The following is a 27,957-nucleotide window of genomic DNA, read 5'->3' on the forward strand; positions in this document are numbered from 1 at the left end:
TAATATTATGAGGTTACACACATAAGTGACAGAACACCTCACGTAGCCTATAGATGCCATCCGTACCGTTGAGATTAGTAATGTTGCTCACGTAGTAAATAAATCATATGATGAATCAGCAAATAAAACTAATATTATGAGGTTACACACATGAGCGACAGAACACCTCACGTAGCCAGCTATAGATGCCATCCGTACCGTAGAGACTAGTAAAGTTACTCACTTAGTAAATAAATAATATGATGAATCAGCAAATAAAACTAATATTATGATTTTACATGTATAAGTGACAAAACACCTCACGTATATACATAGATGGCCAGCCGTACCGTAGACTGCTAAAAAGTGTCACTGGGTTCACTGGCTGTAGCGCAAGTTGTTGGTGTCATGACCGCGAGTGACGAATGGAGAATTTTGCCTCACCTGTAGCCTCGCTCTCTTATCTCTATCCTCTCCCCCTCCTCCCTCGCAGTGACGTGTGGAGCCTCTGCATGAAAGAAAACTAACCCTGGGAAAGTGACTGAACTGGACTTTTGTTAAATGTCGACTCTATAAAGTCGAGAAAGGCGTAAAAAATAACAAGAAAAAAGTAGTTTTGCCGAATCAGTATTACTCCATTTCCAGATTTTTCCTTGTTGTTATATAATGGTGTTGTTATTTTGGCCATTCTATAGATCACGAGACTGGTTTATCCTAGGTGTTGTTAGTGGGGCTTGAGGATTAGCTTTGCGAGGATAAAAAGGAGAATATGAGACGCTGGTCGAGGTTGGCTTAATTCTGCGTGTTAATCGGAATGGACGCGTTACTCACATATTACAGTGGGATATGGGAAGTATCTATTTGCAAGGCTTCTGCGATGTACAGAACTATGTCTGGACTAGTTATATAAGTTTTGCGAGGATGAAAAAGGAAAATGATGAGATTCTGGTTGAGGTTGACTATACTGATAACCGGAAAGGACGCGCGTTTCCCATAATGCAACAGGAAATGGGAGGTTACTATTCACATAGCTTCTGCGATATTCAAAACTACCTCGGAATCGGTAGCCTTGCTTTGGGATTTATTGTTGGGCGAATAAAATAGAACCTGTGAACCGGATTGAGCGCGCCTTTCCCATGATGCAACGAGGGACGGAGCCACAATATGGCGGACACTCTTGAAAGCGAATTAGGTATTTTTGCCAATAATTACTTTCTGACGTGTTCTCAGTGGGCGTGGGCGTGCCGGCATGGCCATTAGGCATCCGTGTGGGCGTGGGAGAGTGTGGAGCGGCTGGGTGTGAGGTGGGGGCGCCATTTGACCCTTGTTTACATCCTGCTCCTCCAGTTATGGCGTCAGACTCAAATGCAAAAATACCCAAGAGTCGCATGACGCTCCTGCTGGTGTCCTGCCACAGCCACCGCGCTGCCCCGCGGCCCCCACAGGGTACCTCTGGGCAGCCGGGGCCGTGTGGGCGAGGAAGTAGCTGTGGACTGGCGTGTGCTGGGCGTCAAGCCGAAGTCCAGGGCCAAGCCTGACCTAATTGTCCCAAGGAAACATTTGGGGAAGGCTGTACCAGTGTTTTGAGCCCCTGCTGGCCGCCGGGGGCTGGTGCAGGGCTGGGGCTGTGTAGGGCTGTAGGTGGAAGGGGGACAACACGGGAGCTGTGGCGTCCTCAAGTGCTGTGCTAGCTAGGCATTACTGAACCCAAGCTGATGGCTGGCTGAGTGCTGAGTGTCAGTCAGGTGCTGCTGAACCTCAGATAATGTCTGGTTGAGTGCCGAGTGTCAGCCAAGTACTGCTGAGCCACCTCAGCTGATGACAAGCTGAGTGCTGAGTGTCTGCCAGGTACTGCTGAGCCCCAGCTGATGGCTTGCTGAGAGTCAATCAGGCTCTGCTGAGTTTCAGCTGATGGCTTACTGAGTGCTGAGTTTCATCCAGTTTCTGTTAAACCTTAGCTGATGGTTTGCTGAGTGTTATCCAGGCACTGCTGAGCCTCAGCTGATGGCTTACTGACTGGCCCTGTGTTGGCCAGTCAGAAGTGATGCCTTGCCGAGTGGAATGCATGCATCTTGTGGCGTTGGCTGATCTTCAAGACTAAGTTGGGCCAAAAAGTTTCCTGCGGCTATTTCTCCCGGAGGACCTCCCGGGCCTGTGGTTGAGCCATATTTTACATCCCTCTTAAGTTTTTAGCAGAAGGAGGTAATTTTCCACAGTCTTGCAAATAAAAATTTTAAACCAATGCATATCAAGAGTCCTTGGACACATTATTTTGAGTTAAATGCAGAGAGGAAAAATCAGATAAACTTAAAATGTTTTGTGAATATTACTAAATCTACTCTCTAGCTGCTTGCCACCTCCACTCTTGCTTCCTGCTTGCAGCCGTGTTCTCAGCCCCTCCCTTTAAGTCAATAGCAGTGATAGGTTACATTTGCACATAAGATTTTGCGAGTTCAACAAATCAAGGAGTGGCAGGGTGTTGGTTTGGTGGTGGCCTTGCTATGCAATCTTGAATTGAGTGTAATTCAGGATATAGGTGGCGTGCACGAGAGTAACTGTTCACCATCGCAACGGGGTTACTTTCCTGATCACTGGAGGGCCAACAAAACAACACATGTCGGCGGCACGGGGGCGAAAAGGTGGAGATGGCTTCTTCCTCTGGAGTGTTTTATGGGACTAGTTAGGTTTCGTCTGTCTTGTGGCACCAACGCGAAACAGGTCAAAAGAAGAAGACCTGCATTTTTTTTTTTCCCCCCTTTGGCAGAGCTCGGCCCAAGTTTGAACTTGACTAGTTGTGGAATCCACCTATTTATGTTATTCTCCCTTACCCTTTATTTGTATATTTATTTAATTATTATTATTATTATTATTTTTTTTTTACAAAAAAGGAGTTTAAAGGGACACTGACCCTATTTGGTCAAAAAAAAAAAAATGAATAATGGAAATTAAGATTTCAAACTCAACACCATTTTGGATTATGCTCACCTACTTTTTCCATGAATAAGAATGCCCTGAGTCATGACAACATTCACAAGTATATGACTGTAGGTGTTCAAGAGCCTACAGTAATTATCCTAAGTAAAGATTCTTGGTCTATGTAAGATCATGTATTATCCAATCATTTGAATTAATTTTTTTTTTTTCAGTTGCTATGTCCTGAAATATTGCAACATCACCAAGTCACAATGTCATGAAAAATGTGACGATGGCCCTTTTTTCCTTTATGCCTTTTTCGGCTTCACATTTTTGTAATTATGAAGTACTCAACGATTTTCCTTGTCATAAACAATGTATACAGATATTCCCAAGTAAATTTGATAAATTTTTTATTTGTTTTAATATTTGAAGTGAAATTTATTTTCTCTCAACTTGTCAGTATCGGCATTACATGTAAAATTTCATGCTATGAGTTTTGATCATTCAAAGTCTAAAGTGCCTCTGTATCCTTTATTTCTGTCTTTCAAACACATCTAGATTGTTGTGTGTGTGAAATAAATACCCTGGTTATGATTCTAGATGGATTTCGAATATGCTATTACATATTTTGAAATGAGCCATATTTTGATCTAATAAGGTTATTGTCTCCCAAGGGTGAAGCTGAAAGATAGAAAAGGGCTTGCTACAACATTGCTCCTACAGAGGACAGGAGATTCTAAAAAAGAGGGTCAGATTTAGCTGGAGAGACATCTAGACATTACCTGCTTGAAAATGGTTCAAGTCGTTTGAAGGACAGGTGAAGGAAGGGTGTTTTAGAATTTAACAATGAAAGGAATGAAAGAATGAAGATACTGGTTAACTCTTACATTAGGAATTTGGACAGCATAAGAGCAGGGATGAGTAGAAAGTCTTTTGCTGTGAGGCTGCGGTATGGGTGGAGGCATACAGTTCCTAAAACATCACACCCAACTACACCATACACCACATCACACCATGCCAAACATCATGTTTAGCCACACATCACATCCAACCACACCACACAAAGCCACACTATATCCCACACTCCCCACACAAAACACATCACTCATAACCACACCATACCACACATCATATCCAGCAACACACACCACACCACACCCAGCCACACTATACACCACACCCAACCATGCAATCCACTCATCATACCCAGCATCCTCAAACCACACATCATTCTCAGACACATCACACAGCTGCACCAACCCACGCATCACACTGATCCACTTTAGACCAGACATCACACCCCACCACACATCACACATGACACATTACATCCAGCTACACCACTCCACACATCACATCCAGCCACACTACACACATCACACCAAGCAATACCACAGCACACTACACCACACATCACACTCAAGTCACACCACACCACACATCACACCTAGCCACACCATACCACACACCACACTACTCCATGCATCACACTATCACACTACACACACCACACCCAGTCATTCCAAACCTCACACCATACCCAATCACATCACACCTCACACCACACTCCTCCAAACCACACCATGCACCCAAACCACATCACACCACACCATACCCAGTCATATCACTCCACAAATTACACCCAGTCACACCACACCCACCCACACCACATGGAACATCACATCCACTCACATCACACCCAGCCACACCACACCACACACTACATCAAACCACACCACATCAGACATTACACCCAGCCACACCACACTACATGACACTCCATACCTCACACCACACCCAGTCACACTATATCATACATCACACCCAGCCACACCACCACACATTACATCCAGCCACACTACACCACACATCACACCAAGCAACACAACGCTACACCACACATCACATCAAGCCACACCACACTATCACATCCAGTCATACCACACATAACACCCAACCACACCACACTACACATCACACCATACTACACACCACACGAAAGCACACCATACCTCACATAAAACACAATTGTTGTATGCGAATGTATTTGATCATGAATACTGAATACGAATACTCTATCCCTGGTGGCCACCCCCTTGGGGGAAATTCTTTTTGGAGATGTAGACTATATAAGATAAAGTTGGGGGCATAGACTAAAGATGTGCATAGCCTCAGTGTTCATCTGTCTCGACCTTTGAGCCTGTAGTGGGTAAGAGCCCATTGCCCAGCGATACACGGCAAAAGATGTACTATATTGATGCGCTGCAACCTTCGGACAAAATAAAAAGGGTGGGGTCACACTATTTATGATACTGCCAATGCTCAGAACTAATGCAGTAGCATAGAACATTACTTTCAGATGTAAAACAACCTCTGCAGCCTGATAGAAGAGGTGACTCATGGTCAAATGAATGTTTCTTGTTGCAGTTCAATCAGCAGAGCAGCAGGCTGAGCTGCTCCTCACCCTGAAGAATGGCGGCTTCTCCTCATCCTCATCATCATCCTCATCCTCAGCGTTCTCACAGCCACAAGAGCCACAGCAGGTAGTGTGTTTTGAGTGCTGGGCAAGACAAGAGATTCATTTCTGTACATTTTGAGAGGAGATATATAAAGTTATTGGCGTAATCTTATGCAAGTCAGAGAAATGTTTTTTTCCCTGTGTTCTGCTGTAGAATTCAAGGAAAATTATCATCAGTTAGTTGTAGATTAGAATGAGCTACAACTTTTTTTATACCATATACATTATGGAAAAAAAAAGTATTATTTGAGTAATTTCCCCTAATTCTCATCTTACCCTTCAGTAGAGTCAACAAACCATGTAGTACTTATTAAAGAAAGGCAAAAAAAGTAGTCGATGTAAGAAGTTAAGAATTAAACATCTTTCAAATACTGATAACAATGTTTTTTTCCCCAGGATTTCTCCCCACTGTCTGCTCTTGGCCTACACAGAGTTGGGGAGGACCGCCCGTCCCCTACCAAGGAGCCCAGCATCCAGCTCAACCGTCGTGGCATGGTGAGTGTACCAAGGCATCCAACTGAGTATGATCTCTCTTGCTATCATCATCTAGTGCTGCCAGGTGTGTGAGGATTTCCTACACCTTGTGCTTTCCACAGTTCTTCACTGTCACACTGTACAGGATAATTAGCGTGATTTATGAAACATTTACATTTTTATTTATTTATTTATTTATTTTTTTTTTTTTTTTTAGGTCTTGAAATCTTCTAACTGTAATACAGGTCTTTCCTGCAGGAAGTGAAATTGTATAGACTTTGTAATTTATATGTATGCATTCCTGAATATTTGTCACCTAAAACCTGTAATGCATAATATTAATGATGTTTTATTGACTACTGTATTTAAATCATTACCTAAGTAAACATAAACACTAAATATTTATTTGCATAAATAAATACTTGAAATAGTACAAAGTATCAATCTTCCACACCCTGAAGAGTCATACTAATGGAGTCTCAGTGCCTGGGTGTGTCTGGTTAGAGAGGTCATGTCGTCATATGTCCATCATGGAGTATGCAACAATTTAAGTATGATAAATGCTTTACAGCCGGCTCGAATGAGGAAGAAAAACCGTCTGTACTTTGATGATGACTTGGTCAGTTCTCCCACTCAAGTCAAATCTCCAAAAAAGGCTGCCAGAGGCACTCCCAAGAAGCAAGCGAATCCACAGCCCCTACCTGTCGCTCCTGTCAAACTGGTAAGTGGGAGAAATAATCCTACTCGATCCAAAGAACACAGTTAAAAACTGCCATTATTTACAGAAATAAAAGAAAATTAGGTTTAAGATATCATATTCTCATGTGATTAGAGAGAAAGTAGTTTGCACATGCTGAATGTTAGCATGTATTCATTAATGGAAAAAAATTGTACCTTAAAATTTTGGGGTTTAACTTACAAACATGTAAGTTCAATTGTAGTGGTGAAAAGGTCTACTGGCAACATAATGAGAGACTTTCACATCAGCGCTATATAGATGGCAGCTCTGGTTGTTTTTGTCCTGATTGGAGTTTAGCTGCTAGCCCCAAACTAAAGGACTGAAAGAACCAGTGCTGTCTGCCTAGAAGCATAACTATGGAAGTCTCCTTTGATTGTCATCAGTACCCAGTTTTGCAATAAGTAGAGTTGGGCCAGTGTTGCACCTGGTATTATAGATGCCATTTTCCCACTTCTGTATACAGCGTAACCTGCTCCCCACATAAACAGTGTTGTGGGATTATGTCAGAGAACACGGGAAAGCATAATGGTCAAGAGAGTGAATTACCTATTGAAATGAACCATTGCATTTTCAGTTACCATTTACACATCCTGTTGCCAAGATCATAAAAAAGAAGCATTGGAGAGATGCTATTTTGCACATAAACATTTCATCCACCTAAGCCTGTAATGTAGTGAAGGCAGTTAAAAATCACACGGCTTCTCATCCCCACCCACAGGTTCACAGGTTCACAAAGTTCCACCATCAAATACATAATAAGCTCTGCAGCAGTTACTGGTACATACTTGGCTATTGAATTTTCCCAAATAATATAATGCCAATGTATCAAATAATAATATTGCATGTCAAGAAAATGAAATTTTGATTGTGTATTTCTTTTGTCCCAATTTGATCAGAAGTTTTTGTCGGCCTTAATAATTCCTTCATCCAAGGTTCTTATTGGCTGAATTGGGGTGGGTGTTATGTTTTCGTTCTGTTGCTATAGTTTTAAGCACTTGGCATGACGGGTGTACATTTTGCTTCCAGAGTGATGGTCCTGGAGGGCTGCAGTACACTTCTGCTTTGTCAGCGGTAATACTGTTTGTGCTGCCTTGAGACACTCTGTCCCTCCAGCTTATATTCTTTACAATTCTCTTCGTAACAACATATTTCAGATGAGAATGTAGAGTCATTTTATTGTGCCAAATTTTATCTTAAATTTATATTTTTCCACTATTCAAACAAATATCCATCTTCTGTGAGTAGGGTGCCCACAGAGTTCCATAAGTCCTAGAAATTCAGAACAAAAATTCCTCTGCTAGAAAGTCATGCATAATACTATTTTTAGATTTTTATGAGATATTGAATGATAAAAAAAAATATCATCAGTCATACATAATTTGGGGGCGTTAGAACAAATCATAATATACTGAAGAATTGTTTGAAAAGATGTCAAGTTGAACTAAAAGGAGAATAATGTATGTGACAGTCACATTATTAATTGCATAATTATACATATTTTTTGTATATCTGTATATTTATGATAATTAAGGGATCTGTTTTGCATGATTTTAAATATGTAATACCCACAATGAAGATAATCTGCTCGCTGGGTCATTTACCACCATTAGCATGTTTCCATCTCTTATTACAATATCATGGGAAAATCATAGAAGTTCCTTGAGTCTGTGTACCTTGAGTGTGTGTACCTGGAATATGTTGTTGGGTGTGATGTCTTCTAACACACTCATGCGGTGGTGCCATTAAGGTATCACATTGCTGTGTGACCTACCTGATCGTTACTTTCATTTGTTAATTCATTGGATTGTGTGATGTCTTATTGATATGCTCTTTATCACAATAGTCTGGATATTTTAAGCTTGAGCAATCAATGAACAGACAGACTAGTAAACTATTACAATCTGTTGAGATATTGTGATTAATGCATCCTTGCCTCCAGGAGCCACAAACCATTACCACACCCGACAAAAAGGTGGCCCAGCAGAATGGTGTCAGACTCAGGAACTTCCTCAAGCTTCCACAAGCTCACAAATGGGTCTACTTTGAGTGGTTCTACTCAAATATTGACAAGTATGTAAATTTAGTTTCATACATATATATTGACATGACAGTGTGAATACTTTTACTGCATACTGTAACTACAATAAACACTGTGCCTCCTTCAGTCAGCTTTATCACTATTCATTATCTTTTCAGTGTTATAGCTAATAAGAGATACAATTGAAAGGGTTTATGTTTCTTTTTTTTTTAAGATTAACTATATTTTGCAGGCCTTTGTTTGGGGGAGAGAATGACTTCCAGGTGGTGCTGAAGGAGGCCTTCCCAGACCTCCGTTCTCGTCGCCTCACCCGGCGGCAGTGGGGGATGATCCGTCGCATGATGGGCAAGCCCCGCCGCTGCTCACAGGTCAGTGCAGGGCAGGAGGTTGAATCAGAAAGGTCACTACTGTTATATAGTCATTTATCTCTGGACCAGTCAACATTTGGCTTTCATGCTACAGTTTTCTGGGCCTAAGGTTTACTTGTGAAAACTAATAAGCATATATCTTACAATGTTAATTGTGATCATCACAACTCTCACTTTCTTGAAGAATTTACATGTATGACTTGTTTTTATTCATTATGGAACTTTATATAATTTCATGACCAAAAATTATGTGGGTTTGTATGATATAAGATAATATACTCCCTGAGTATTTTTTTGTATTTACTCTAAAAATAAATTGTTTTCTGCAGGCGTTCTTCCAGGAGGAGTGTCAGTCACTGGATAAGAAGCGGCATGTGCTGAGACTGTTGCAGCAGCGAAAGATCACAGACGTCAGCTCCCTAAAAGAGCTCCCACTACCTGACCAGATCCCCATGCAGCTGGTCATTGGCACTAAGGTAGAGGCTCACCCACCAATGTTTTAAAGCACCAGTCTTACCACACACACCTTGGCAATAAGCGTAAGACACTCATCCTCAAAGATTTGTGTACCCATGTCAGTCATCTCAGGTGCTAATTTTAAGTAATTTATCTACTTACTTGTTTGTAATGGATCTGTAGCAAACTATCGGCAACACTTGCTTTAAAAAGTTATGTACATCTCGATGAACTTTGTTAAAGGATTTTTTTTTACTTAAAAGTGTGGTTAAATCAGCCAGTAGGCAACTGAATGATGCTGGTGAAAGGATGTTAGAAATGAAGCACCAATAAATATCCCACAGTTATAAATGATCCTCCTCAGGTCACAGCCCGGATAAGAAAGCCAGAGAATGGGCTGTACACAGGTGTGATTGATGCTGTTGACACCTCAGACAACACCTACAGGATCACCTTTGACCGCCACGGGATTGGCACGCACTCCATCCCGGACTACGAGGTCTTGGTGAGTCCAACACCCATTCCACTTTGCCCTCAACTTTCATATTTGTTGCTGCTCATTTTAAAGTGATAAAAATAATATATACATATAACATAAGTCTGTTAATCTGGTTTGGAGAGTACCAGCCATGTGCTGGATTATCAGTAATGTTGGTCAGTAGTTGAGTAACTAAGGAAGTAGTTGGAGATAGGGCGGGCGAAGAATGGGAATGCAAGGTGTACAGAGGAAATAAAAGGGGCAGTTGAGGAAAAGAAGGACCAACAAGAAAATGTTTGAGAAATGTGCCAGAAGAGTGAGTCATAAAAGAAAGAACAGAGTAAAGTGTTGGTGAAAAGATTAGTTAGGGAGAGAAGAGAGTAGATGAGGATTCGGGTAGGAAGATATTTAGCTAAATATCAGGAAAAAACCTGGAAAAAGTTAAAAGATAAATGGGATAAGAAAAATTAACACTTTCAGGATAAAGGGAAACAATGGGATACTTCTGAAAAGGAAGGAGGAGATAGAGGAGGTGTTGAAGCATTTTGAATCTTGAGAGATTAATATAGGATGTGCCTTTCCACAGGAAGAGGTGGAATGGGGTGAAATATAGAAGGCAATAAAGAAGTTTAAAGTATGCCATTGATGGCATAGCAGCAGAAATGCTGAAAAATAAAGATGCAGCTGTGGAGTGGATGTTGTAGCCATGTAATCTAGTGTGGGAGCTGAGTGAGGGGAGACCACCAATAAAAAATGGATCACTTAGAGTAGATGGGTATTGGAGAGAGTGTTTAAAAACAAGGGATTGACTGTGTTGGAGAGTGTCAAAATGGGGGAAGTAGATGACTCATTTGCTTAGGGGAAGTTTCCATGAGGGGACATGGTGCAGCATATTTACAAATAGATAGAACATAAATGGACATGATTGCAAAGTATGATTGTTAATCACCACACTTTTGTTTTAGATATAAAGGGCAATTTTAGTTTATAGAAATTATTTAAGGTATTTAGTATGATGTCTTGGAGTATATTATATAAATCTTTGCTTTTACATTTTTTTCAAGTAAAACTTTTCATTGTGTAAAGGAAAAGTTGATTCAGATTTTACACATTTCATAATTTGGGAACAGTAATGGATTCATCAGAATCATTTCAGACACCTGCATCAAGAAATAATGTTTGTCCTTCATTGATACAAGTTAATGATGACCATGTGTTTTCTTTCCAGTCAAGTGAGGTAGCAGAGATAATGCCTTTGTCAAGCTTCTCTCAGAAGTTCCGTCCACGCCCACAACTGGGCTTGGTCACTCCCCCCAGGCCACTCCTGCCCAAGCTGGAGCCAGGCAGTGTTGGTGCCGACAGCCCAGCACTCTCACTTACCAACGACCCCATCCTGGCCCAGTCACCACTCAAGTCATCCAAAATATCCATGGATGACACCCTCGGGGGCTTCCCTGTCAAGTGTCTCGTACAGATTGTAAGATGATTGCTTAATGACATCTTTTTACCTTTCCTGCCGGATGTTTTCATTTATATTAGAAAAAGTATTGAGTTTTTCATTACTCTTTAGGAAGACCTACATTATAGCAGGATATGATGAAATAATGTGAGGGAATGAATATTGGGTGTGTTAAGTGGGAGAGGCAGACGTTTAAGTCAGCAAGGTAGACTGCTGTAAAGGCACACTTTTTTGGGCTGCAAAACACTGTGTAATGTCAGTTAGATGTTATTGGCAAGATACTGCTGCATTTAATTACCTGTGCTAGTTCTCTGAGCTTTGTAGTGAAAAGGAAAGAATGGTGCAGCAATGTGGGTTCAGGTTGTAATTGCTGTAGAGACAAAGAAGAATAAAGAAAGTCATGGCAATCAGGGTCAGCTTTTTCTTAAGTTATTTTTTCTTCACTTTCTAGCACAGCTATGACTAAATGTTGGTCTTCCAGGTTCAGCTCTCAAAAATCCTCCGTGCTAAGAGAGAGAAAATTGGCACGTTGCGAGACATGAATAGCCAAGCTGAGAAACAGAGGAGCTACGGACAAGAGTTGAATGTTGAGTTCCAGAGGAAGTACGCTGCTTTAGTCTTGGAGTTGGAAAAATTGAACAGGGACCTGAATCAGCATCTACTAGCAGTGCAACAGTTCTGCCAGGAGGTGAGTGCCTCTTAGAAGATCAGTTTCCTCTGCTAAATTTGAAGGGAGTTGGCAGTTAAATTTATTTTTCATCTTCTATGATGTAGAATCTTTTCCTTATTATCAACTACTCTTGTTTTAACTTATTTAATTGTAAAAATTAAGGAAAGTGTCATAATGCATTTCAATGTCTTCCTTTCTTTCTTAGATTGCTCCCGAGCAGTCTGGGCCGACCCTGCTGCCTTGCCAGATAAAGGAGCGGTGCTACGAGGAGGCGGCGACCATCGTGGATGTCACCAACAATTCCACCGGGTCGCCACAGGTGTCCAGTCCTGCCATCATTAACCTCATCACCAAACTCACCTCTTTGATGCTGCAGGTGAAGGTATGTGCAGCCCAGTGACTGGACAACTCCATCCTGGGAAACTGATGCAGCGACAACTGAATCTGACTATTGAACCAGTGGATAACTGAACCAGTTAACCACAAACCCAGTGACAACTGAACGTGTGAATTAAACCAGTGGAGAATGGTTAAAAATTTATTGAGAAATATACCTTTGTGAATGGTATAGCTAAATTGGTCTTGGTTGTTTTTACTAAACAGCATATATATGACTTAAAAACCAGTACCAGTCAGTATAAAATACAAACCCTCCTTTAGAATTATTTCTTGATTACTGGGAGAAGTATCAAAGTTTCTTATTGCTCTTACTGTGCTTATTCTTTCTTTATAACTCATTTCTATGATGATTTTTGTGCCAGTTTTGGCAGGATGTCATTAGCTGCAAAAGATACAATATTCACTACACTGTGTCTGTGTCTAATAAGCCTTTACCAAATGAATGTCGTATGCTCACCACCAGTTGAACTTGGTCTGTTTGTGGACTGCCAGAATGATTATGAGCACTGGACTTATGGGTCACCCTGTCCCCTTCAGTCATCATATTAGCACTTCACTGGTGTTCACAACAATAACTACATCACCTGTAGGAGATTCTCAGAGTCTTACAGTGCTCTCTGTTCCCACTGCATATTCATGTCCAGCATATATTCTTGTGCAAGGATGACACTCAAAATTGTGAAACGTTCCACATTGTTATAGTGCCACCGTGGTCTAATGGTCAGTGCCTGGCTACCACTCCGTGCGCTGGGGTTCGAATCTTGGCCCAGGCAGTCAGCGTGCAGCTCACCTAGCTGTTCCTCCTCCCACTCGGACTGATTGATAGATGGGTACATGGAGAAACCTGGGGATGGTAAACTGTGGCAATCCCAGATTTCACATTGCCCCATGTCCTGGGCTAACTGGTTCTTACCTACCACAGGCTTGAGCCAACGAATCGGAGATGAGCACCGCAGCCATGCACAGCTATAGCATATTCACCCACCTTTACTATATATGAGGAACAATTTGCTTCACTCAGTGCTCCTAACTTCAAGAGAAATTAAAATTTTAGCTCCTGAGGGGTAGTCCTTTGAAGAAAGCTGGGCATAGACTGATGACCATTAGTGAGTAAACAGACAGATAACATGTAGTTAAAGTGTTCTCTGGTTTGGTTGTCTTATATGCCTGTGAGTGCTGTTAGTCCAGCAATACATGTTGCTTCATTCAATTCTCACGTTCAGTTGCTCATTGGTTCAATTTTCCACTGGTTTAATGGTAGTTTAGTGGTCACTGGCTTAGTTGTTTTGGAACTGTGTTAGAGAGAGAGTGAGGGAGTGTAGCTTTACCAATTCTCAGTGTCGCACAACATGCTACAACATTGAACTAATCTATGTCTGCCTCACATCCCACAGATTCTGGTTAATACAGTAGACAATATCTGTAATGGAAATCAGATAAAATAGACCTAATTTGCACTTTCCTTGTGCTTGTCAGAATTTAGCCGAGACGGAAGTGAGTGCCTTCGAATTAACTTCCATTCAGGAGACGCTGAATGAGATTCGCAGTTCACTGGACGAGTCAAACCGTGCCGCCTTCCAGAACAACATTGAGGTACACCTGACACACATCATGTCGGCTGTCTCACAGATGGGCACGTTGCAGGCCTTCAACAGTCACAATGGAACACAGGTCTAACCAGTAGACAATTGGGTTGGGTGAAGGATGGTTGGGCTTTCAGTCCCTTTCAGTTGTGCTTTAATTTCATATTGGGTATTATTTGTCACTGAAAGAGTTGTAATTTAAATTGTATTATTTATCTACATTTAAGCATATTTTTCTTCATGGATAAATTAAATGAAATTAACTTCAAAGTTACTTCTTTCTTCTTTGTATATAATTGTTGTTGTCCTAATACTAGTTTGTAATGATAAAGATTGCGTTGCTCTGTGGGTGACGCTACTCTAGCACTTCAGCTTGTTGAAGTATATCTTGCTACAAAGTAGGGCAATGTCATGTTATGTAAATAGTGAATATATGCAATTTTTACATAAAAATATAATGATTTATAAATGCATTGTTAAAGTCTTGCATGATCTCAACTTAAGTTGAAATGTTATAGAAGACTTTACATTAGAAACCTGACTATTGATACTAATTTTTTATATAGTACATAGTTATAATATATCATACTGTCCACGACAGTTCAAAAGTTTCTAATGCAAAAGGAATATTTTTTTTCAAGGGATCAGAGCAGCTGATGCGTAAAGAGGCGAGCACATAAAGTACACGGCAAGTATGTGTTGTCTTCTCATATTGAAGTGTTACATTTTGGCTGAGAAAACTAAAGGCTCATAACTGGAGGTATTTATTTCTTTTATATATTTTTTTTATTTCATTTTTACTTATTGAGAAATTTTACTTAACCCTTTCCATCCATGACGCAGATGTCGGCGTCACAGTATGGAAAGGGTCAAGAGGAAGTGGAAGAGGATTAATCCTCTTCTAAGCCTCTCAATCCTCCTCTAAATTCCTCTTAATCCTCTTCCATTTCCTCTTGACCCTTTCCATACTGTGACGAGGAAATGGAAGAGGATTAAGAGGATTATAAGAGGACTAACCCTTTCCATATGGTGATGCTGAGGATTAAGAGGAAATGGAAGAAGATTAAGAGGTTTATAAGAGGACTAACCCCTTCCATACGGTGACGCCGACGTTAGTGTCGCTCGAGTGAAGGGGTTAAGGTGTTACCCGTGAAGAGTGTGCCGAGATTAGGGTGTGTGGTTGAATAGTGTTTAGAGTAATCTGTCGGCCTGAACTCACAAAGGCAAGCTGATCACCATCCACTGTGTAAACTAGCACTTGTTGCTGCAGACAGGCCCGTTTTGTTGGAAAGTGATGTAGCAACTATCTTAAACCCATACTTACCACTTTGCTTGTAAACAAGAATCGTAGTTTGAAAGACTGGACCAGCTTTTCTCTGTCTGGTCTGAGATTTAAACCCAGAACCTCTTGAGAGTCAAGTGTTCTACCTGCCATAACACAAAGCTGTATGCTACACCATCAGGCAAGATATTTGTACTATTGAACATTGACATTTAGCTACCACTGTTCTGGCAGAACCATCAGTGCACCCAAGTTGTGTGTTACATGTTGATTGTTGTTAGAAGTGGTCTTCCTTTTGTTCTCCTAGTAACCTGGATAGTATAGGACAATTTCATGGATAAAGTCTCAAAAATTCACATTAATGGCAGCAGCAGATGATGAAGTCAGTCACTTATGATAACATTGTGTACATGATAATGTAAAAGTCATATTTTGAATTACATAATTGAATTAAATTGCAAAAGTAGGAGTTCGATGATTTACTCTAATCAGAGAGGAAAAAGAGATCAAATTTGATGAAATAACATTTAGTAATTCAGATGTTATCTCACTGACTTTCAAAATATGCTCTTTGGGTTTTCCTCACTAGCATATCAACTGTTCTACCATTGCAGGGATACATTCCTAGGTGTGGAGGAGACAGCTGAAGAATTTTCATGGACTTTCTAAAGGGAAAATTAGATAACAGTAATGTAGACCATATATATATATATATATATATATATATATATATATATATATATATATATATATATATATATATATATATATATATATATATATATATATATACATCTCATCAGCTCCCCTCCTTTTACTGGTAGTCTTCTACCTCTTAAATTCTGCCGCCATGTTGCCTCTCTTTCTATCTTCTATTGATATTTTCACGCTGACTTCTCTTCTGAACTTGCTAACTGCATGCCTCCCCCCTCCCGCGGTCTCGCCGCACACGACTTTCTACTCGTGCTCATCCCTTTACTGTCCAAATCCCTTACGCACAAGTTAATCAGCATCTTCACTCTTTCATCCCTAACGCAGGTAAACTCTGGAACAATCTTCCTTCATCTGTATTCCCTTCTGCCTACGAATTGAACTCTTTCAAGTCACCGCTCGTAGACCAAGGCAGTTTTAGTGATTCTTGTTTTGCTCGTAAATCAAAACTCATAAAGTAAGGCACTCATGAAACGAGGTATTACTGTGTAGGTATATATATATATATATATATATATATATATATATATATATATATATATATATATATATATATATATATATATATATATATATATATATATTTTTTCCCAGGTACTGTCTAAAGTGCCAATAGGCTCTCTTAAGGGGCCTCTTGAATAACCCCAGCCTGTTATAGTCTATCACTTTTAACTTGAACCCTTGGGCACGACTCAAGGATTCCAAACGAGACCGCGCTGGTGCCACATCACATCATTACTCTCCTCAGAGAGGGTCGCTACCTCTCTCTCTCTTTCTCTTTTGCATGGCTGTGCAGGGCGCGACAGTGAGAACTACTTGAGTTGTTCATTGTGTGAGTCGCTTCCAAGGGCTCAAGTTAAAATTGATAGACTATAGTGGCTCAGGCGAATTTTACTTGTTGTGGCTGCCGTGGTATATGACTTGCTTGGCCCATGCTGCCCCCCGGTATTCTATTTAAACAAAGTCCCTGAAGCTAGGGTTGAATGGGAGGCAGTGGCTGGGTTGACGGTCTGAGTTCAGGCATGGTGAGATATATATATATATATATATATATATATATATATATATATATATATATATATATATATATATATATATATATATATATATATATATATATATATATATATATATATATATATATATATTATAAAAATCAGAAACAAGTTTCATGGAAAGAGTTATGGCCTATGGTTGATGCTAAGTATTCATTCCAGTGGTGAAGTAATAAGATAATTTTGGTGCATGAGACTAAAAAATGTCAAGATAGTGCCAGCAGCCATGGAAAATCAAATTATTAGGTGCAAGAGTATGGCAGACAGGTAACAGGCACATTGGAGAGGTATGAAAAGAAGAAGTGTTAGCATGGGGGTAAATAGGTGAATGAGAAATAATATCCTTCCAACCCTATCATATTTATTAGAGATTTTGAAGTGGAATGTAGCACAGCAATTATGAATATGCACTGTGGAAATAAGCTACATAAGTGGTGCATGTGGTGTGTCCGGGTGGAGTGGAGAAGTATTGAAAGCCTGTATGTAAAGTTTGGTATGGGCTGAACAATGAAGGGAGTTGATTGTGGATTGGTTGAATGGGTGAAGTGTGGTGCTCTGAGATGGTTTGGACTCATGATGAGAATGAGGATAATTTTTTAAGATAGTATGATTGAGAAGGGGCTGTGAGGGGGAGACCACAGTTGCATCAAAGGAGATGGATATTAAAGAGAAAGTTGGTTGGCTGCAAGGGAGTGCCAGAACAGGGAAAGTTGGAGACGATTCTGCTGTGGCCACACTCTTGATGGAACCAGGCGTAGGAGATATAGGTAGACAGTATTGCAAAAAACTTATAAACACCCATTCTTATTGATGTTGTTTGTAAGGACATACAAATACTTATATTCATATCTGATTCTCTTAGCTACAGTGGAAATCACGTAACTCTTGATTGAGATTAGTAATTGAAATTTCATACAAATCTCTAGCCAAGTTCAAAGTGCCTGGGTGTAATCTATTATTAGTCTTTGCACTCGTCAACCTTTTTTATATATTATTATTATTTGTCAATGTGAGACATCATTGCAGTAGAGAGACAAGTTTCCAATGAGTGGACGAGCCACTGTTGATCCCAGGAATTGGTGCACCTGATTGTGTAGTTCTTATTGGAATAATTTTAAACAATCAGTTTATTTCAATTATTTAAAATCTGAATGTTGATGTATTTAATCCAACACAATAGACAGCAGATGATACATTCTCCAGGATTTATTATATTACATGATGGCAATTAGGAAAACACTTCTGGCCTGATATATATACAACCCCTCATAGAGCATTGCAGCCAAAGCTTATCTATAAAGAGAAAGGTGACATGATTGCAGATGGAGCGATGGAGTGGACAGAACTAATTAGATCTGCTTTATGGGACGGGGAACAACTAGAGGATATGAAAGGAAGTCGAAAAATGCTTGAAAGATATCAAGAAATACAGCTTTCCTTGTAAAGGCATTGAACAGCCTGGACAGAAGTTGTTCAATATAAACATTGAAATGAGTTTAAAGCCAAGTCTGACTGAGACTTGGAGACAGAACCTTTTGGGCATAGCTCATTTCCTTTATATCACTGCTAGGTAAATACAAAGGTTTTGAGCAGAAAGGTCTGATGGCCTGGGATATGCTCTTTAATTACATCAATAACCTTTTCAGCCAAACTTGTGTAACTTCAATCACTCTTAATTTAGTTGCAAAGAGTCAAATACTTCATGTGGATATGCAAGTAGTATTTTGCTTAGGAATCTGGAGAATAAAGGAAAGATAAGTAAGTCACTTACAGTACATACTAAATGGCAGTATGTTATTATGTTTTGTGTTTATATTTTATAGTGCCTGCAATGTTAATACTCTTAAAATGTTTTGGTAATCAATTTTATTTTTCAATTGGAAAGTTAGTTTACTATTGTCTGGCACTTTTTCTAAACACATTATTTTTAAGAGAGGACTAATTGAAGAGAGGTTCCATACAGTGCTAGAATAGAGCAGTAATGTGATGTTATAAAAATTTCCAGAAGCAGACATGTGGGAAAGGTACTGAACACCAGGAAGTATATAATGTTTCTGTTGGCTTGTCAGGTTATTCATTAATTTTAGTTTTATTATTTTTTCCTAATGTATTAGTAAGTTTTGGGAGTACAAGTAACTTTGCTCAAAACAGACTCATCCTGTTTTGTTGAGAAACTGCAGTGATAGTTTTTTGTTGACATGTAAATTTTTCAAGACAATTATTTTGTACATATGACTTTGTAGCTATGTTTGTTTTTATTATCTTAATTTTTATCTTAAGTGACTGGCATACATATATTTTTAATCACTTGTATGTATGATTTTTCTATCTTTAGTCACCAGGTTTTCAATCAGTATTTATTGAATGAAAACTTGCCTAACCTACAAACCCAGTAAAATGTGCAGGATTTTATTTGCATGGGAAATATGTCACATTTCCAATCATCTTCAAAAGAAAAAAGCATAGCTTTTGCATTATCCATATTGTTTATAGTTTATTTTTCATGATACAGACTTTCTCATTTCTACTCCTCCCTTTACTTCTTAAAAATACACTTCTTGCCTGTTTAGTATGTACCTTCCATGTTGCTAACATTTGGTTTTCATTCCCTACCAATCACCATTGAGGATCAGGTCTCTTGAGGTTGATTTTTTCACCCCAGTCTTCCCTCTCACTGTTTTTATTATCATCCAAAAACTCAATCATGCTTCATTTATATTCTCTCATTTTTCTTTTCCAACCACTTACTGTGCTAGGAAGATCAAGCCTATCACATGATTGCCAGGCCATCCTATTGCTTGCAACTGTCAACCTCCCACTTTCACTCTCACCTCAAACTTCTTGAGTCATCACCTGATTTGTGTGCAATACTGAGCTGAATCTATTCAATTAACTGATGTATTTATTTTTTTGCTTAATTAGGTTAGTTCAAAGATATTAGTTATCTAGTTTGATGGTGTTTGTATCAGGTTTGTGTTATGTCTGGTAGGATAAGATGGACTGAGTTGGAAAGCTTCCTGTCAATGCTTTATTAACCTTAGCCTATTTCTTTGTAATATAATTTGACAGGAAATCAAGTGAGCATTGATCTGAGTATTCCTGAACTGTTGTGTGTTGATGTTCAGAAGAGCTGTATAGTGATGGTGTGTAATTGTTGCGGTTTTCAGGTTTGTTTACATTTGAATGATAGGAAACCACATGCTGCTTTAGCAAACTTAAGAAAAGTTTAACAAGTTAATATTTTCTTTGGCAGAATCATCATTTCTGTTATTACAGTTCTGTTAGTTTAACATCATTTCCTTTCACTATTCTCGTGGCACTTGATAATTTGGGTTTTAATGTTAGACTGAAATTTTCAACCACAATTTTTTTTATATATAACACATGTAGTTTACAAAACACCTAGTTTTGTCAGCAAAAATATCCTAATACTAAAAAGGTTTTGTTACTTCTAGTCATAATTTAGGTTAAAAACTCCATGTGGCATGAGCTGGGCATCACCTGACATTGTTAATTGTGGTGACAAAAGATACTTCTGTAAAGGACATCATCATAAGTTTGGACCAGAGGTAATCTGACGTTTGATTCAGCATACAATTTTTCTGTAGTGTCATCAGTCAGCAAAGTCTGCAATTTACTTTTATGTAGTTTCACAATGTAAATACCTAGCCTGGGTGTAGCTTTTTATCATGAAATAGAATGATGTTTTCAGTTGCCTCTACTGAAAACTTTATAGTGGTGTAAGACTCCAGCTCCATTTCTTTTCTTCTTTACCAGTAGAATGTTTCCCATGCATGATTAGTTATGGTGTTGATTTACTCCAGGTTTTGGTGTAAAGTATTTTAAAATTTTCCGAATGGAAAATTATGTTGGATATTTGTACAAATGTAAAGAGAGAAATATTTTATTATTGTATTATTATTTTCATCTGTTTTGATACATACAAGGTAGTGGTATTCTCGTCACAAAAGAAAGGGACAGACAGTTGTTTGAAACTACTGCTAAACTAATTCTCCACAATTAGAAATTATTACTTTTTCTGTTGGTTTCCCAGACTTTGTTCCACATTTCTGGAAAAAAAAGATAAAATATGAAAAAGGGTGCAAGTTATGAATTATGGTCTAATGGTACAAAAGGGTAAAGGTTGGGGATTAGATTCCTCATTATATATACCAATGCCAGGCAGACAGACCTCGTAATCACCTCCTCAGCTTTGAGACCCTGTCCCTGGTACAACAAATTTTGATTTTATTTTATTTTCTTTCTCATTAACATAATAACAAGATTATCTCAGAGCTGGGTCTTGTGCCTACCTGTCTGGACACAACTGGGTCCTGTATCATCTGCCTAGAATTTTAACCTTGTAATACTGGGCAGAAGAGAGGGATAAAACTTTAGGAGTTGTCTGTGCAAGGAAGGAACTATTGTGGGATATTTCTCTGCACCTCACCTCCATTTTCCTGATGACATTGAGGCCAGAGATGACTTGCCCAAAAACGACGTGCTTGTTGTCAAGCCACTCAGTGCGTTCTGTAGTCAAGAAGAACTGTGAGCCATTGCTGTTTGGCCCTGAGTTCGCCATTGAGAGGATTCCTGGGCCTGGAAAAGGAAAAAATTGAAACCTTTTTGATGCTTTGCTTAGTTTTAAAAATTAAACAAGCCTTTTCATGCCATAGCTCGTTCCCTTACATCTAGATTGATTGAAAAATACTATTACTCTCACTTACTCTTGAGAAACCAGGAAACAAACCTGAAAATTCAGTCATTACTTTTTCCCTTTTACCATACGTAGCTAATCACGAAGCAACCAGAAACACTGACACTGATCTAACAGGAAAAAAACATTTGAAATTTATTTAAAACTATGTTAATCTATTACTACACATATACCTGCTAAAGTACTGTATGATAACAAAACTTTAGCATGCATCAAAGGCATTTCACTGAGGATTACCAAGGCCCATTCTGTCCTGCCACAACCACCATTACAATGCATGAAGAGATGTGGCATTCACTGTCAAAACGTTTCATTGTAGGTCAATACGAGTAATGCTTTGTCATAAACAAAACACTATTAATACTGACCTGTGTGTCTTAGCTTGAAGTTCTCATCCTCAAACTTTGCACCATAGATGGACCGTCCACCAGTGCCGTTGTGGTTGGTGAAATCTCCTCCTTGACACATGAAGCCCGGGATAATGCGATGAAAGGTAGAGTTCTGGTACCCAAAACCTTTCTCATGTGTGCATAGACAACGAAAGTTCTGAAAGGCAATATGCAATCTTGAATTGTGCATAAACAATGACCATGCTGAAAAATAGTTCTACGAGTGCACAAATAGTTTTTAGGGCTGTCTGAAAATACAGAAAATGTGGAGTTAAGACTACCACTTGGGCATAAGTACAGCTATTAAAATATCTAACAAATTCATACAGCTAGGAAAAGGTCATGATGGCTTATCCCAGGATGGTGACTGCCATACAAGGCAGGTAAAAATGAATTAATTGTTTTTCTGTTATTTTACTACTGTGCAGCCCTTCAGTTGCTGTTATGCTCTTCATAAGTCAATAGTTGTAATGGAATAATATTGAGTAACCAAGCTCAGAAAAAAAAGCATAATAAATTGTACTTTCCTGTATTTAATAGTATAGCACTGAATGCCGTAATACATTTTTATGTTGAAACATTTTCAAATCACAAAAACCTAAATGGATCTAGTCAAGTCACCAAGGGACTCACCTCAACTGTTTTGGGAACCACATCAGCTCTCAGCTGCATGACAATCCTTCCCGCCAAAGTTTTTCCAATCTTAATGTCAAAGTATACTTGGGGATTTCCCTTCTTCTTTTTAGATTTGGGTTCATCTTCCTGTAAAATATATAAAAGGTTAAAACAGCAAAGTTTGGTTTAACATATATTCTACACTTGGATAGAAAGTTATGAAAAATTACACTTTTATAGGTTTCTATAATTAGTTTTTCTGTGAAACTGTGGATGGTAATGAATCCAGCAACTGATTCTTCATCATAATGAATAAGCTAACTGTGATTCCTTTATCAGGGTTAGAGTGGGACAATTTTTAGCAGGATTCAAGAAAAATCAATTGCAATCAACACAACCAAATAACAGATACAAACTGTTTCTGTAGCTGGCCGCTTGCCACTCTCTGTTCCCTGACCACTCTCCTCGCCCTCTTCCTCTTCGCCTTCCAATGTCGCGCCAGCATATTTCTTGAGCCACTCGTCGTCTGCCCAGACAGCACGAGATGAACCTTCCTTTGCCTTCTGGGGCTTGGCCAGGTTGACCCGAATTGTGCGACCAAACAACTCACTCTCATTCTAGAAAAAAATAACAAGCATAGCAATACCTAATCTACAATTACAGAAAAATATGAACATGGGCTTCATTCATATACATGTAGAGATAATCTCAAACTTTTTAAAAAGATAATGTGAACAAAGTGTAACATGTAATACAGAATGAAGTTTACAAAGAAAATGTCTGTACTATATACAAATCATGAATCAGTTTCAGTTATCATACCAACCAAATGGTACAGTTAAAATGTGGTCGATTAGCTGTGTTCTTAAAAATTAATATATCCTTCAAGGTAGGTGTGCCCTATCATATGTATCACACATGGATGTGGAATGTAGCATGGCAAGCATGAATGGAAAATGGAAAAGAGCTATATAGGAGGTGCGTGTGGTGTCAAGAAGTAATTAGTGAATGAGAGGTAGTATGGGTGTAACAACGAAGGGAGTGAATTGTGGAGTGATTGAGTGGGTGAAGTGTGGTGTTCTGAGATGGTTTGGACATGTTTTGAAGATGAATGAGGATGACTTTGTGAAGAGAATATATGAGAGCAGGATTGAGGAGGGGGAGGGATGTCAGGGAAAGATTATCTGTGAAATGGATCCATAGAGTGCTGGTAGGTGAAGAATCTGAGTGTGCAGAGTGGATGCCAGAACAGGGTAAGTTTGAGACACTTCTCCATTGGCTGCCCCCTCGAGGGAAGTTCCTATGAAGGAGCGCTGCATCATAGATATAGACAGATATGTATGTCCTGCAGACTGGTTGTGTCATGGTCTGATCAGCATGAGTGGGTCACAAACAACAGGTCTGGGGTTCAACTTTCTGGCATGATGTAAGCAATTTGGGTTGGTCTCCTTTCACATTGGAAGCCCTGTTGACCCAGTGGTTGTCATCCACCCACACACAGGAACTACTATCATTTTTTTATTTTTCTATTTTTTCAAGTAATACGCAACATCGATGTGCACTTTTCTTAAATGTGAAAATAATTAAGATACTGTTACGACATCATATCAGTTTGCCACCTCAACACAGCTCTGAACAAAACATCTCCTTACCATGTTGTCAATGGCAGCAACAGCATCTTCTGGCAACTCAAACTCAATGAAAGCAAAACCTCTGTGCTTTTCTGTCTCATAGTCAAGAGGGATCTGGACATCAACAATGTCACCAAATGGAATAAAAGCAGACCTCAGCACCTCTTCTGTCACTTCGTCTGCAAGTCCTCCTGCAGAAAAATGGAAGTAGAGTTGTAAAATCAGTAAACTTATCTGCAAATAATCATGATATATAACTAACTACAACACAGCGTAGTATACCTGTGAAGCTCTAGGGGTGGTTGTAGCCTCAAGAGGTGTAAAGAACTATAAGAATATATAAATAAACCTCTACTATGCTGCCCCAGAAAAGAGCAGACCACAATCACTGTATAAGTGAGCCCAATGGAATTTAATGCTTAAAAAAAAAAAAAAAAAAAAAAAAAAAAAAAAACACAGTAGCCATGTGGGATGATGGCTGGAACATCATTTTTACATGGGATCAGTTACGTTAGACTTGGAGATGTCATAAAAGTGAAAATACCCAAAACCAAGTATTAGAGCATGTAAAGAAAATAAAGGAATACAAGAGTGGAATGTAAGATTACAAAAAGGGAAGACAAGAAAAATCAAGATACAAAGATGGACCTGTGAGGTGATTCAAAGCAATGGAGACTGCAAGGGAAGATTATGTAATTATGTAGAGTCCATCAGTGCCTCTTTCCTTTTACTAAACCGTACCTTACGGAACCTTACGGTGTTACTGGATGCAGGCCAAAGTGTCATATTACCTTACTTATCTAGTTTTAATAGCACATTATAGCTATCATCTTTTAGTAAAGGTAAAGTTAGAGGAATATGTTACAGCAGCACATGGTCTTACTACTCATCTCCTTTTCATTGGTTATGGTGGGAAGGAACTCATCATCCTGGGACACAGGGCAAGTGTGATATTTGGATTGCTGGAGTTAACTTTCCCTAAGTTTCCCCAGGTAGCCCTCTATCAATAAGCCCTGAAAAAGTGGATGAAATGCTGGGTGGGCTGAATACCAACTGCCTGAACTGAGATTCAAAAGGGTAAATTTCCAGAGCTTCACCTATGGGACACTGTTGGACAAAACTATTTTTTTCTGGTGTTTTCAGTGTTATGAAATAATCTGCTAACTGTTTCTGTCACAATGAATTAAATCACTAAATGATTGACTTTTCAATGCCTGTTGTGCACCCGCTGCCGCAGCCGCAAAATAGCTCGCAGAGAGAGAGATTCAACTTGCTTACTGTTTCTATATTTCACTCACTGCTCACAAAGTGGATAAACTATAACAAAACCAGGCAAATTAATGTTTTTCCTGCTGTGTATTCACCCAGCGTGCATGCGTGGTGGCCACCAGAGCGACTTATTTTTGAGAGGAAGTATTTCTCGCAACAGCAGCCCGCGTAGAGGACCACCTCCCCCGCTGCCCTGTCCCATCCTGCACTGCATATTTCCGCTGCCCCACACTGCGTGCTGAATAAATTCAAACTAACCAAACCTAACTTAACGTAACCTACCTAATGGGGTGGGGAGGCCCCACCCAGAGGAGTTGTGGAAATTATTCCATCTGTGTATATTGTCATTATTAATCTAAAGAAATTCAGTTAGAATTAAGTAACAAGTGGTAGTAGTTAATACCACAAAAAATGATTAGAAGCAGTGTGAAGAGCGTTTCAAATAACCATTAAGATTCAGATATCGACGTGGCACCTGCTGACGTGGCAAACATTATTCATCCAGATCTGTGAGGCGGTGTACCCCCCGCCAGGCTCTTGGTTACCAGACTCCATACAAGACACATTTTCCCCAGATGATTAAAATTGTCATTATTTGAGAAATACCCCAAAAGAAAACCCTGGCTGTTAGCATAAAAATACCCAGACCAAGCCCGTGTGCCCGCACCAAGCTCACCCGTCATAAGAAATCAAACAGATCAGACCCAAGTTCTGCCACCAGCCGGCTCTATGATTGCCTTCACCACATCGTCTCCTGAATCTCCGAAGTACCCAGCAAAGTGACATTAGATTTGGCCAATTCTATTGTTTATCTTAACTTGAGATAGGAGCGAGGGAGTACTGAGGGTAAATTCATGTCCTTTGATTTTTTTTTTAAAGTGGTGATTAGCATCAACCTCGAGAGTTGAGGTTAGTTTTCCCAATAGGAGTGGCGCGTGTTAACTCACCCACGTACAATATCCGCTTGTTGGTGGACATGGTTACTTGTGGGCACGTGGAAACACTGAGACCAAGCCGCCACTGAGGGTTGAGCACACACACCACCACCAGTATGAAGCACCAGCCACCAGTGGGCCTTCTTCTTCTTCTTCTTCTTCTGGAGTGTTTTAGGGGGCTGGTTAGACTGTGGGAGCACTGCCTCTGGGGCCCGGTCAGTGTGAAACGTTAGCGGACGTGCCGTGCCGTGGCCGCGAGGTAAACAAACACAGCCGCCACCGCTGCGGGGCCGCGGCCAGAATATCGGCTTATACCTCAGTCTGGACCTTTATTGGGTCATAATTTCTCTACTAGTTCACGAATGAACACATAAAGATAAATGCTGCGCAGGTAGATCAATAGATAACACAATTTAAAGAAAAATTACTTGGTGCCGTTGCAAAAGCCGAAACACGTCCTCGTTGAACACATGTCAAAACTTCAAAAGTTCAACCCGCGCGGGGCACGAGTGTCAGCCGCCTGCCGGGAACACCAGCATGGAGTGTCACTCTGTGCCCTGGGCTCCACACGCAGTCACCACCAGGTAGGTGTTATGCACCTGTGTACGGGTGCCCTACGCATCACTAATCCAGGTGTGTAGGGGAGAGTGGAAATGTGGGTGAGGTACAGGCGTTTGGAGGCTTGCTGGATGAAACAGTACAGTCTGTTCAGGCGTATAGCGAGGACATCGATATCTAGGAAAATTTCACCTTGATAGCGTAGTTGAGAGCAACGGCGGGCCTCTTCAAGACATCCTGCGGCGGATTGGCATGGCCTATGGTGCTGTGGACGAGTATATGGCGTTGTCGATACCTGGCAGAAGGCTGAAGAACAAAGATCCTGATCTTCAAGTCGCTTGTGCTCCCTGTTTAAGACATGAACACTAAATAGTGACTTGCAGAGGCGGATTGATGCCTTTGGTAATAAGTGTTTATGCATAATCATGGAATATCACGTACTCGTATGACTGTCAAACTAGCAATTACTACGTGAGACTGATTTGACCAGCTTAGTCCATGAATGCCAACTCCGGCTATACAGGCATGTGGTACGCTACCCAGAAGCTGACCCTGCTCACCGGGTTGTTTCTGTAAAAGGCAACCCTGATTAGAGGAGGCCCTGGGGACGCCCATAGAGTCCGTAACTTCAGCAAGTCAATAGATACTGCTGTGAGATACCTGGGATGGGAATGGGGCCTGCATGGAGACCTGCCTGGAGGAACACCCTGGCCTTTGC

General features: G+C 39.9%; 2 protein-coding genes across 3 annotated transcripts; one reads left to right on the forward strand and one right to left on the reverse strand.

The window, feature by feature from the left end:
* The first annotated feature begins 1,004 nt into the window (after positions 1 to 1,004).
* On the forward strand, positions 1,005 to 17,114 carry LOC127001666 (protein lin-9 homolog). 2 transcript variants are annotated; one of them, XM_050866643.1, is made up of 13 exons: positions 1,005 to 1,171; positions 5,323 to 5,438; positions 5,810 to 5,908; positions 6,459 to 6,608; positions 7,653 to 7,697; positions 8,566 to 8,696; positions 8,897 to 9,032; positions 9,362 to 9,508; positions 9,853 to 9,993; positions 11,195 to 11,443; positions 11,907 to 12,113; positions 12,301 to 12,477; positions 13,971 to 17,114. In XM_050866643.1, exons 1-13 carry the CDS (start codon positions 1,144 to 1,146, stop codon positions 14,169 to 14,171), a joined length of 1,827 nt encoding a protein of 608 aa, XP_050722600.1. In that variant the 5' UTR covers positions 1,005 to 1,143; the 3' UTR covers positions 14,172 to 17,114. The 2 variants fall into 2 exon arrangements, with proteins under 2 accessions (XP_050722600.1, XP_050722601.1); XM_050866644.1 differs by lacking the exon at positions 7,653 to 7,697.
* Positions 17,115 to 21,015: 3,901 nt separating this feature from the next.
* Positions 21,016 to 26,977, reverse strand: LOC127001668 (peptidyl-prolyl cis-trans isomerase E-like). Its single transcript, XM_050866646.1, has 7 exons — positions 26,694 to 26,977; positions 24,499 to 24,668; positions 23,263 to 23,463; positions 22,865 to 22,993; positions 22,211 to 22,388; positions 21,576 to 21,724; positions 21,016 to 21,195 (listed from the first exon to the last, which is right to left on the reverse strand). The coding sequence occupies exons 1-7, from the start codon at positions 26,722 to 26,724 to the stop codon at positions 21,127 to 21,129; spliced, it is 927 nt and encodes a 308-aa protein (XP_050722603.1). The 5' UTR covers positions 26,725 to 26,977; the 3' UTR covers positions 21,016 to 21,126.
* Between the last annotated feature and the right edge of the window lie 980 nt (positions 26,978 to 27,957).

Source organism: Eriocheir sinensis, chromosome 21, assembly GCF_024679095.1.
Source record: "Eriocheir sinensis breed Jianghai 21 chromosome 21, ASM2467909v1, whole genome shotgun sequence".
Taxonomy (NCBI): Eukaryota; Metazoa; Arthropoda; class Malacostraca; order Decapoda; family Varunidae; genus Eriocheir; species Eriocheir sinensis.